Consider the following 12,702-nt stretch of genomic DNA (forward strand, 5'->3'; position numbering starts at 1 on the left):
GTTGAATGAATGTGAGTGTAACGTTCGGGTGTCCACGCACTTTCGGCCGTGTAGTGTTTACTGTGTTGAGGAGAAACTCTTCGTAGCTGAAATCACTCAAAGCCTGGCTGGCACTTTGTATAGGGCCTTGGACAGTTATAACTAAGACAACGAATGTTGTTCTCACTGTTACATCTCACTTATTGAGTTTTGTGTTAGGTAGTGGAGTCCTTGGGTGAACTATTTGATGCTAAAACTGGATCGTACTTCTCTAAAATCATCAAAAGATCACCAGAAGAATCCCTAACGCATGAGGATTTCCTTCTTTTGTTTTAGGATTTTCTGTTACATGGGAACATTTGTCATGTTCAAATACAAATTTAATGAAGTGAACACTGACAGATTTTAGTATTTCCCATGAGGTTTAACATGTTTTTTTTTGTGTGTGTCTTTTTCTTTCCAGCTAACGGGCGTTCCTCTGAATGTGTCCATCCGCCTGCAGCTCAACCTCTATATGAAGAGAGTGTCAGGAATTACGTAAGGAAATAATTCCCTAATCTACCATCATGCCTATAACATTTGGCATATATTGTGTTTGCATCTGTTTGTATCGTTCAATATGACAGGACACTTCCTGCTTTCCTTTGCATTCACCATGCAACCTTGGAGTTTAAAGCGAAATGTTTTGCCTTTGTAGAGAAACTGGGAAAATTTCTGAGGTGGTGATGCCAATGATCTGGTTCGAGGAGGTAAGCGAATTGCTAGAAAGTGCTTACTGTCCAATTTTTCCCATGTTTCATCACGGTTTCTTCTTTGTTGGGGATATTTGCTTTGCTTCAGTTTCCACAAGAGTTGCCAGAGTTTGAAAACTAAAATATCCTGTTTCTAATTTAGGCCTCAAAGTCTCAAAAGGAATCAAACTAGGCAATACATCATGCAGAAAGTTTGATAGTTTGTCTGTATTCTGACAACTGAACATGTAACGTAGTGTTTGCACTTTGTATGTTAGTTCAGCATTTTCTCCTTAAAGATAAGAAGTTAACAAGTCCGCTTGTCTCTTTCCATTTAAACTCGGGCAAATTCTTAAAAGAGTGGCTCCTGGCCGCTGATAACCCCATTAATTGTGCATCAATTGCCATCGCTATCTGCCCCGTCTCAAGGTCCGATTCACAAAAGATATTGCTCTAATGATATTACAGCGCAAACACGCCCATACAGTTCTGCAGCTGAGTGTAATTTGCCCTTTTTCTTTTTCCTTCTTCTTCTTTTATGTCTGATTGTTATTATCCATGTGACAAAGTATGAAGGTTGCCTTTGTGCAGCAGAACATAGAAAATGTTCAGAGAGCAAAACTTCAGGCGTGGAATCAAAAGTGACAGATTTAAAGAGTAACTGTGTTTTTCCAGTCCAGTATTAAGCAAGAAAAAACAAGCTGCAACATTAACGGGCACACCGTCAGTTAGCGTCCACTAAAAGTTCAGTTTTTGCCGCTGACAGGCTCAGATTATTATTCTAAGTGTGTGACAACATTATGGAAAGGATCCTTACAGAGATAGACCTTTCTGTTAAAGAGTAAGATCCTTTTTGTTTAACATGAAACAGCCCCGAAATCCAGTGGCGGCTGCTGGTCTTTCAAAGAGGGGAAGCTCATTTTCGGCCTACATCAAAAAATCCAATTTAGTGCTCCTGAATTGTACCTGCACTATCCACATAGCGAACATAATCAGTTGTTTCATCCACCTGCCATCCCAAAACGGGAGCATCTGGAATTTCATCTCTGATCTCATCCGAAACGGTGGCTGCAATAGCAGAGGTCAAGTCATTTTGAATAGTATGGGACAGAAAACCCAGTTGAGGACTCCAAGAGTGTGGACAGGACAGAGTCATATTTAGCTAATGTTTCTGTGAACTCCCTGTAATTCCCCTTGTTGGATGATTCACTACTCTCATCTTGTCCCCTAAATGACCGCTCCTGCCAAGCAAGGATGTCACATCAATGAGGTGGTTTACTGTTATGTTTGACTGTTTTATTATGTTTAGCCACTTGAATGCGAGCACCACCCTAAGGAGTGCATTTCAGCCTTTGCGGTTGCTTTGTGAATTTGCCACTCAGTTGTGAAAAAAACCCAAAGTTATTGTATAATTCTGTAATCCACCACTATGTATTGTTGACATTTCCTCCTCAGAGCGGCTACATAGACGGCCCCATCCTCACCAACTTCCACACAAACCTGGTTATCCTGCCGTCTGTGATGGAGTACATGCAGTACGGCTTCATCACCCTCGGCCTGGTTACCATAGTAATCGCCGCCCTGGTGCATCACAAAGTGAAGGTAAAGCTGCCGCACAGCATGCAGGCTGCTGTGTGCCGTTATGCTTTTTTTTTTAACTGCATGTATCACTTCGCACAGTTGCACACGTTCTCCCGTAAACAGATGGAAAAAGCAGCAGGAGGGGAATTCACTGAGGGTGCACTGATAATATGGTATTAAGAGTAAAGCTTAGATCATTTATCTTCAATATATTATTAGTCTAACCTGGTTTTGGTTTATGTTTGTGTCATTTCCTGCTCAAACAGCAAATAAAAAAGGTTCAGTACTGCAGTATGAATACACAGTTTCTTAAAAACATGGCATCAAATCGGTTTTGGCTTAATCATGTTCTTAAAAGGTTCAAAAAGTTTACATTAAAGGACAATTGCATTTTATTACAACACTGGTAAACAATATGACTGATACGAATTATGAACAAAACTACAAAACCAAGACCCAAGTTGTAACAAACCAGAGTTGGCTCAAAGTTTAAGTCTGATTTCCGAATTATTGGTTTTTCTTATCGTCAACAAATCTTCACAAAAAGACTCAAACCAACAATGTGTTAAAAATACCCCGCAGATATAATAAAAAATAAGTCTCAGTAATTTCCTAAAACGGCTGCTCACTGTTGTTTTTTAATCAAACAAACAGGAGGAAGCTACGTCGTCTTAACCCTTGTGTTTTCTTCCTGTCGAACATGTCACTGTTTGTTTTTCTGGGTCATAATTTAAAATTAAGACTTTTTAGTCGTCTTTTCACAATGTTTTTTTTTGTTGTCACTTTTGTTTAAAGTTATTTGTCACTTTTGTTTAAAGTTTTTGTCTCTTTTTTTTTTTTTTTTTTATAAAACACCCAAATTCAATGAAAGTAGTGAACTGATCATTTATTTTACTTGTGAAGAGCGATGTAGGGAACGATCCATGTTATTTTTTTGGACAATTTGGTTGAAAGAAACCCCGATTTCTGAAATAGAAAGTTTTGTGAAAATGGGTCAAATTTGACCACGAGGACAACAGGAGGGTTAAATGCAATAGAACAGTACTTTGAAGTGGCACGTTTTTGTATAATGACCCATAAAGTATTGATCAGTGAGCTTCAGAGGTGCCGGGCTTACTGTTTCCAGTCTTTATGCTAAGCTAGGCTACCTCCTGGTCGTACAGATACAGTATGAGAGTGGTTTCAATCTTCTCTTCTTTAAGAAAGTAAATGAGCATATTTCCCAATAACTTAAGAAACATGTCCAGTAGCTGAAAGCTGAATTATGTCAGCGTCATCAGTTAGTTTGTGTTATGTGTTATGAAACGCATCACGCTTCATGTTGTATAATCCCATAAATCAGACGGTAAAAGTTAACGAGTGTGTTATCAGCCAGTGTTGACATGACATTATCACATCACTGCTGTAGTGTTTTTATGGTCTGGTGTATCAGCGGCCCGTTAACAACACTGACAGTGAGACAACATGTTTGCTTAGAGGTTTAGACTTCAGTGAAATAATTTTTTTTTTTGTGCGCTGGCAGGTTTTTAATATCGTGATTAAAAGTTGGTTTTGATGCTTTATGTTTGCAGAGGTCTCGTACCGATTTGACAATGACTTCCACAGGAGTGGACAACCCTGCGGTGTGTGTAAAACTCTCAGCTCCTAAACAATCTGATCTCAATCAAAAATCCAAAATTACGTAATTTTTGCTTGGTTTTTTAGAGATGTGATTTTTGTCTTTAAAACGAATCATTGTTGTACATATATTTTAGTGATTTCTTCTTAATTATAAGAGTTGCCGTCCATGTGTATTAATTGATTTACGAAACTGCTGCGTCACAGCTGCTTTTGGATCATGCTTCATCAGATTTACAGCTTTCAGGGGCTTGTTAAGTGGGTTAAAGAGTTAGTTTGTTTAGTTTTGCAGTAGCTATAATGTTGAGCTTTATCGTCCTCTGAGCATCCTTCAACGTAGTCTCGCTTGGCCAGACCTTCCTCCACAGTGCTGTGGCGGAGGATCTTGCGAGTCAACACACAGCATTCCAGGATGGGAAAATGCTCTGGTTTATCGGCATTTCTTTAAACCAATCACAATGGTCTTGGGCAGCGCTGAGCACCAGGCAGAGCAACAGTGCCTCTGCAAAATAGCCTCGGGAAGGAAGTTGTTTTGGTGGAACTTGTGTACGTTCAAAAGTAGTTTTAGTCGTGCAACAGAAAACTCAGATTGGACAGATAGTCTAGCTAGCTGTGTGGATTTACCCTGCAGAGATCTGAGGAGCAGTTAACCATAGTCCTCACAAATCAGCCAGAGTTTAAAATACCAACTCAAAGAAAGTGGAAGGTAACGGACATCCGAAATGGAACGTCGTGGATATACAGTAGACTACCTTCAACTAGACTTGACGATTAGGGAAGGGTATTGTTCTATACCGCTGCCGATACCAATACCGTGACTTCGATGCAGATTCCTAAACGATACTTTTTCCATACACATTTGATAAAACAAAATGCAGCACAAATCCTTTTTATTTATATTTCAGCTCCTACTAACGTAGAGTGTTTCCTGCGTGTCTCTATGACGTATAACATTAGACCGCCAATCACAGACATTATTAGACCTTGGTATGAGCATGCTGCGTGCTGATTGGCTCACTGACGCTGATGAGATTTACTCCTTAGGGAATTGAAATTGGGTATTGAATGTTGAGACATTTTTCGATACTCGATACTTATTAGGCAATTCAGTCGGTGCCAAAAAAGTATTGAATATTGTACCCAGCCCTAGAGATGATGAAGAAGTTTTCTCAGATAAACCCCTGACAATGTCCAAAAAATCAGGTCCGATAATTGTTTACCTTTCACACATGAAGCATACAATGAAAGATTGTCCATGTCAGACGTGTTTCTGCTTCCTGAAAATCCTCTGTTTGGTTAGAGCATGTAGGCGGCAGAACATGAGACGGACATTTTCGTTGCCGTCTTTGTGTAAATCACCCTTTTTCTACTATACCCTCCGATGAAGGGCTCGGCAATATATCGATATTATATCGATATTGTGATATGAGACTAGATATCGTCTTAGATTTTGGATATTGTAATATTGTGATATGACACAAGTGTTGTCTTTTCCTGGTTTTAAAGGTTGCATTACAGTAAAGTTATGTACTTCTCTGAACTTACCAGACTGTTGTAACTGTTCTATTATTTGCCTTTTCCAATCCCCACTTAGACATTATGTCCACATTACTGATGATAATTTATCTAAAATCTAAGTGTGAAGATATTTTGTTAAAGCACCCTAGTCAACCCGATATCGAGGTATTTAGTCAAGAATATCGGGATATCTATCTTCCTCTCTATCGCCCAGCCCTACTCGGATGTTTGTTTTGGTTTTGCCTAAATCAATAGAACCGTCTCACTCCCACTCACTCGCTGTGAATTCTCCGAGCTGCTCTATTCACACTTTGGAATATTACACAGACTTTCTACTCAGCTGGCAGGGTAAAGACTTAAAGTTTAATGTCTGGTCTAACTAATTCGGGCATTTGTGTTGTCACATACAGCTATGCCAGGTAACTTCTAGATAATTTCAGGTGTGCAGCGCGCTGTCAATTGACAGAATTTGGCAATTATTTTGAAAATAAAGTACAGGTAATTCAAAAATCCATTTTAGACTATTTTAAATGTGAATAATTCTTATCTTCTATGATATCGAACTAAACATCTTTGGTACCGCTGGTTTACAGAACAAGTATCATGAATAGGTTAGCATGGACTTTGGGAAACTGTGGTGAGAATTCCCTACTATTTTTAAACATTATTACAACTCCATAGATTCATCGATTAATTGAGAGAAAATTGTTATTTGCAGCACTCCACAATGCACAACCGATGAAATTGCGAGATGTGAACAGATTTCTAGAAAAGTTCCAAGTCCAACTGCAGTTAAATTTTGATCACACGTGAGAGCAGTTTCACTGTCTGAACATCACGTTCACCGAGTAGTTTAATGTTCGCCAGTTAGCCCAACAGTTTGTGCTACACAAACACAATCCTAATGCGAGGATAATCTTTGTAATGGCTAAATATTTATATATATATAAATAGCTCTTGTGTTTTTGGGGGAAGCCTTTAAATAAGAAACTCCCTTCATGATGTAGAATAAAATACACTTTATTGTCCTCAATGGTAAATTTGTCTTGGGCATAGCACTACAATCTGTTGCTTTACAACACAAACATGTCACAGAGAAACCATTCTTAAATCAACATAAAACAACATAAGATCAACAAAGCATCTTAGTTTAGTTCAGTTCAATTGTATTAATATAGCACAACCATAGCTGACCAAAGTGCTTAACAAGCTCAAAAAACCCCAAATGATAATATACACAAAAAATACATATAACAAACATATACAATACAAAATAACCAACAGTAGAAAAAAGGACAAGGTGTCAAAGCTCAACTTGAATTGAAAGCCAACGAATAGTAGTGGGTCTTAAGCAAGGACTTTTCAGGAACGTTTCAGCGCTCCGAGCTGTTCTTATATGAATAGGTAAACTATTCATATTCATAGGATATGAAGGAAGAACACAAATGACTGTACAGCCAATACAACATCTTAAAAAGTGACTAATAATTAAAGTGCAAAAAGTGCTGGTGTATTTATTGCACTTTGCTCCGTTGTGCTAAGATTTACTATTGGAGTTCAGCAGCTCGATGTAACATTTGTTGATCCTCATCATAAGTCTCAGTTGGTCAATTTCAAGCATATTTCAGGTTTCGTTCATTATTTTGCTGCATGTTAATCTGACCATTTAAAAGGGCTGCGGAAGCAAACAGACCGAAAACACTTCACATTTAATTGTGTATGTTGAAAAGAGGCTGAACTAACCAATCACACTCTGTCTAAATTGACTGCATGGTTGAATCCGATTATACCCAGCAATGAGTCCTTTGCATGAATTCTACTATCCCTGCACACCCAAAATCTAAAATACCACTTTATGCTGCTTGTTTTCATGACGCAACGACTCAAATCAAACCAGCACCTACTTCTAATCGTTTGTATTTTCTGATGTGTGAGACATTTTGGTCGTCTTTTAGGCCTCTTTTACAGAAAGTGGTGCACATTACCAAGAAAGAAAGGAGAAATGTACCATAAATAACTAAGGTGGGTGTACACACAAAGGCATACACGTGTATTATACATGAGTACATTTATAATAAATGTACTCATTTCTTTTGTGCAGTTGTGGTCAAGCTTAATGTCCCGCCCACAACCCTATCTGACTCTCTGTTACTGAGTATTATATTAAAAAGTTTCTATTTTATTAAATAATTGCTTAAAGCATTTAAACCAAGTTTTGTGTTGGAGTTTGCAACATTCCAAAATCTTAATTTTGATTTAAAGATTTTTATTTTCACTGTAAATGCATATCTGTTACGAATATCAGTTATCGGTTTTATTAACTACCAGGGTAGTTAATAAAAGGCAATGAGTCCGTGTTATCTTATTTGACCGAAATCTATGCATTTTGCTGTTATTTCTGACAATTTGATGAACAAAAATATATATTATGCTTGAGTAAATGAAACTCCAATTAACAAAACTGGCTAAAAAAATAATATTTAAATAAATCACTGGGAGAGTCCGGTAGAGCCTGTCTTTGTACAATAAGACTGAGATTATCTGTCATATTCAAGTTTATGTTCCGCAAAAACTTATTTCTTTTTCAAAACATATGTGAGCCTTTATAATGAGCATTCTTTAATATGGGGATGTTTGTTGCCATTTCCCTCCCACACAAAGTTGCAGTATGCTTCAGATGAAATTGAATTGAGTGTGTTCTTACAGACATAATGGCCTGCCATTATGTGTTTGCAACCAAACGCAAGCACTACATTTGGCGTTCCTCCTCTTTACTCGCCATGCAATCGTTTGCAGGGAGAATAGCGGCGCTGAAATAGTGGCCGAAAACCTTGAATGTACAGTAGTCCGAAACCATAGCTTTTCAGGACATGAAAAAGGGCTAATTCGAAAACATTTTCTTGAGCTATTTCACTCAGACAAAGTCACCTTGTCACGGTTTTTAAATATTTGTAAAACGCACAGACACACGTAAAGGGTGAGCAATAGCATTGATTAAAGATGCAGTAGGTTAGCCTTATAAAACTACCTTTCTGTCATATCTGCTGAAACTGACCCTATGTTCCAGTAGAACTACATGAAGCAGGTCATTAAAACATAAATCCAGCTCCTCTGGCTCCACCTACAGCCTGGAGTGAGATTTGCAAAAATCCACAGCTCCCTATTCAGATGCACCAATCAGGACCAGGGGGGCGTGTCTAACTGCGTGTCAATCACTGCTCATGCACACGCATTCATTGTCCCTTGTGGGGGGAGGGGCTTAGGAGACCGTTTTGGGCTTTAGCGGAAAGGGGAGAAGGACTGAGAAGTTGTCGATGTTCAAATTCTTTGGATAAGTCCTGGATCTTAACAAATCCTACCTACGGCACCTTTTAATGAACAACAAATATTTGAACGACATATGGAGATACGAGGTTTGTGCCCGACAACGACGATAAGTTTTTCGAGTCCACCCAACAGAGTGATACCAACACTCACAGCAGTCTTTGACCTGAATAATTTATTGAAATTGAAGTATTTAGTGGTTCATCTAACACAACAAATGCATATTTATTTGGTTAAAAGCAAATGAAATGCAGGATAGAGGGGTTTCCTTTGTAAATGCATGAAAGGGAACAATGTTGACAGCAACGGTAAAGGAAAACCGGTCAGAATATGAAATAGAAAATGTTTTCTGTGAGGATGTGAGCTGCAAACTGTCTCATGTCTGATGCATAATTATGTCTGTCCTTTTTTAAAAACAATTTTATTGAAGAGCCTTTCCTGATTTTAATTTGAGCTTGAATCTCCTTTTGTTTCTGTCTTTTATTTCTTTGAAAATGTTTTTTTTTTTCTATTCTTACCTACACTGTACAGGATATTATACACCAAATGGTTTTTGTTATGTTTTAAAAACCTGATTTTATTTTGCTGTTTTGTGAAGCACTTTGTAACATGGATTTTGAAAAGTGCTCTACATACATTAGCTGCACCGATGAAATTCTGGTGTTCCGATGTTTTGTTGATGTTTTCCCCTTTTGTGACCGGGGAAAAGGAAAAAAAACACCATCATTGTTAAAAATAATAACCGTTTTTAAGTCATTCATCCCTTAATTACACTTCCTTTTGAATGAGAACAAATTCAATCATACAGATTTATGAAACAAGCTGCATTTGCTAGCGGACTGTTTTCCAAATCTGACAGAACAAAACAACACATTGGGTCAACATTAACATTAACAACATGAATTAATAAACTCGGGTCACTGCCATTGGTGAATGCCTTCTTGTTTGCTGATTGGCCGATGGCAGACAACGAGGCAAATATCAGCCAAGACCGATGTCTTATGGTACGTGTCCGCTTCCCAGCATTACACACTAGTGAGCTGGGGTCAGCCCTATGTTCCCACATTTCTAAGATTTTTCTTAGAATTAGGCCCTGTGTTCCCATATTTCTAGGACATTTTCAAAATTAGGTTCCTACATTTCCCTTCAATTTAAGCCTTATTCTCCCATAAGATTTTTTAGGGTTAGGGGGATAAAATCTGATACAAATTTATGACAAAGGAAATGTGGGAACATAGGTCTAATTTTTAAAAAATCTTAGAAATGTGGGACCATAGGGACTATTTTTTCAGTGGAAAAACAAATCTAAGAAATGTGGGACCATAGGGCCTAATTTTCAGTGAAAAACAAATCTTAGAAATGTGGGAAGATAGGCACACTCCCAGTGAGCTTGCCACCAGAAGTTGTCAGTTTCTCTTCATTGACACCTGACAAGCAAAGAAAACTACAACCACAGTGGCTGCACCTGATTGGACAAACGTCCACATGTGGCTGTCTGCTCCCGGATTTCAAAACCAACCATAATTGTTTCTGAAAACATTTTAAGCGAGAAATAGGCCGTGCAGTTGCTGAATCGTCTTCATTTCAGATGGACAAAATTTCAGTCAACTTTTGAGAGGCGTCGAGCCGAGCCGGCCGCACCTCATTCGCATGAAATTGCCTGGATTCAACTTTATGCAAATAACTCCAAAGTTCCCGCGAAGCTACCAGAATGCATTGCACGGCTGCTCCAGTACAAATGAATGGGAAGCATTGAAATGACGCTGACGTACCATCACTGATACATCAGTGCCTCCCTATTTCTCATTAGAATGTACAATGTTCAGTGGTTTTTCACTTGGGGTTGAAAGTCAGAGCCTACAACTGCTTCGTGGCGATATTTCTTCCCGATGATATTCCTCCCCAAAAAAGCTTGTTTCATTTGAGATACAACTCAAAACGAGATTTGTTTTTTTTCACTTACTCACTCCTAAATTGTGGAACGATTTACCTTTGCACATTAGACAGGCATCTTCACGGTCTATTTTTAAGTCTCTTCTTAAAACCCATCTTTATTCTTTGGTCTTTGAAAACTGAAATTGACAATTCATGTTTGGTTATACTGATCGTATTGGTTCATTGTATGGATTTTTAATGTTTGTACTTGTATTATATGGGTCGTGTGAGTTTTAGTATTTTAGGGCTTTTATGTATTCATTTATTGTTTTACTGTAAAGCCCTTTGTGTCCTCTTTGGATTTTAAAGTGCTCTATAAATACATTTTGATTGATTGACTTAAAGAGATACTGTATTTAAGATGCATCGTCCAAAAACAAGTACCTGTATCTCACGGAAATATCCAAAATTACGCTAAATGTTATTAGATATTTTGACTAGAAATGAGATGAATATACGCAGAAAGAATTTGCTTTACGCTCTTTCTCTTTCTTTTGGTCCAGACACAGAGAAGTAAACGGGAAGGTGGCACCCCATCAGAGGGAAACCCAAGCACTTCAACCGGAGAGAAAGATCCACTGCTAGAAGATGATGCAGACTGAAACACACACACACACACACACACACACACACACACACACACACACACACACACACACACACACACACACACACACACAGCTGGCGTTGTGGACTCCCTCTCAGCCATTATTCCACTAACTTGAACTGAAACACTGACACATGGTGCTCCGCTCTGTATATTTCAATGAGTCTTGCGCACAAGTGAAGCGATGCCATATTCTTTTTTACCTTTCTGTGACGTTGATGACGCTCCAAGACTCAAAGACTCGCTTCATTAAGTCTGTGTCGAAGCAGTCGGGGTTGAAACACAACAAGTTAAGATGCTCTGTCATTTAAAACCACTTTTATTTTGTACAAAAACTACCACAGAAAACACTATTTCCAGTTCATTTTGCCCTGCTCACGGTTCGATGATCGGAAACATTTCATAGTAGTATCACTTCGTTAGTAGACAGTTACTGTGCTGGCTGTTTTCCTGTGATTTTTTTTTTTTTTTTTAAAGAAATGTTTCTGCATCAACAACAAGGGAACTGACGGGTAGAACGGCTGACTGCCTGGTGTAAAGTATTTTACTACCTATGTGCCTTTTTATCAAGGAGGAAACCCTTCTCGCTCACCTCCGGGTCTTTGTATTTAATGTGACTGTTCAACACTGGGGAGTTAAAATCGAAGAATTAAACGCTCTTCTGTCAATCAGTGAATCGGGCAGAGCGGAAGCATTCCTATTTGTTTACTACTGTCCTCTGTAAAGGTGTGAATATATTTCGTGAAATAGACGTGAATTGTGACGTTTGTGTCAAATGTCTCCTTTATTATAAAGAAGTGAATGAATGAAGAGAAACTTAGAGGTAATAAATGTTTGTTTAAAATCCCATCTATGAACATGTGCTCTCTGTTTTGTTCTCTGGGTGTCTTGAATGTTCCCCTAAATTCCCTTCATAAATCATTTTGTCTGATTTCGTGGGGAATCAGACCTGGTACAGGCGTTCTTCTCGATAATGGTCTCATTTGCGTCAGTATTGAAGTAAAGCTGTTTTATAACCAGTTAAACAACACTGTGTAGCTGCTTTTATACAGTGACTAAAAGAGCTATTAAACGACTGATTAATAATTTAAATTCTTTAGTGCTTTTTTTAGCCATGCTAGCACACGGCTATAGGGATACCAGTATTGGTCAGTTGGTCGGTCCACCACTTTGGTCCAGGCCAGCACGAAGTGGGCCAGGCTTTGAAGCAAATCTGACATAGTGGCAGAACAGTGAATTAAATCTCTTGTGTCCGTCACGTGATGCCATGGGTCCAAACCATGCGTTAACCTGTGTCTTTAGCTGGATGCTACCAGCCAGTCAGTTAGCGTTACCCTGTGTCTTTAGCTGCATGCTTCCTGCCAGTCAGTTAGCGTTACCGTGTGTCTTTAGCTGCATGCTACCAGCCAG

General features: G+C 38.6%; 1 protein-coding gene across 4 annotated transcripts in view; it reads left to right on the plus strand.

Moving 5' to 3' along the window:
* Positions 1-12,141, plus strand: part of scarb1 (scavenger receptor class B, member 1) — a 28,050-nt gene extending 15,909 nt beyond the window's left edge. For 2 of the 4 annotated variants that reach the window (XM_028601650.1, XM_028601649.1), the window contains exons 9-14: positions 443-516; positions 677-728; positions 2,166-2,312; positions 3,863-3,913; positions 7,382-7,448; positions 11,189-11,275. In XM_028601650.1, the coding sequence (XP_028457451.1) occupies positions 443-516; positions 677-728; positions 2,166-2,312; positions 3,863-3,913; positions 7,382-7,447 (390 nt within the window). In that variant the 3' untranslated portion in view covers position 7,448; positions 11,189-11,275. Of the gene's footprint in view, positions 1-442; positions 517-676; positions 729-2,165; positions 2,313-3,862; positions 3,914-7,381; positions 7,449-11,188 lie in introns of all 4 variants that reach the window. The other 2 variants (XM_028601652.1, XM_028601651.1) reach the window with 2 other exon arrangements.
* The last annotated feature ends 561 nt before the right edge of the window (positions 12,142-12,702 follow it).

Source organism: Perca flavescens, chromosome 16, assembly GCF_004354835.1.
Source record: "Perca flavescens isolate YP-PL-M2 chromosome 16, PFLA_1.0, whole genome shotgun sequence".
In the NCBI taxonomy this organism is placed as follows: domain Eukaryota; kingdom Metazoa; phylum Chordata; class Actinopteri; order Perciformes; family Percidae; genus Perca; species Perca flavescens.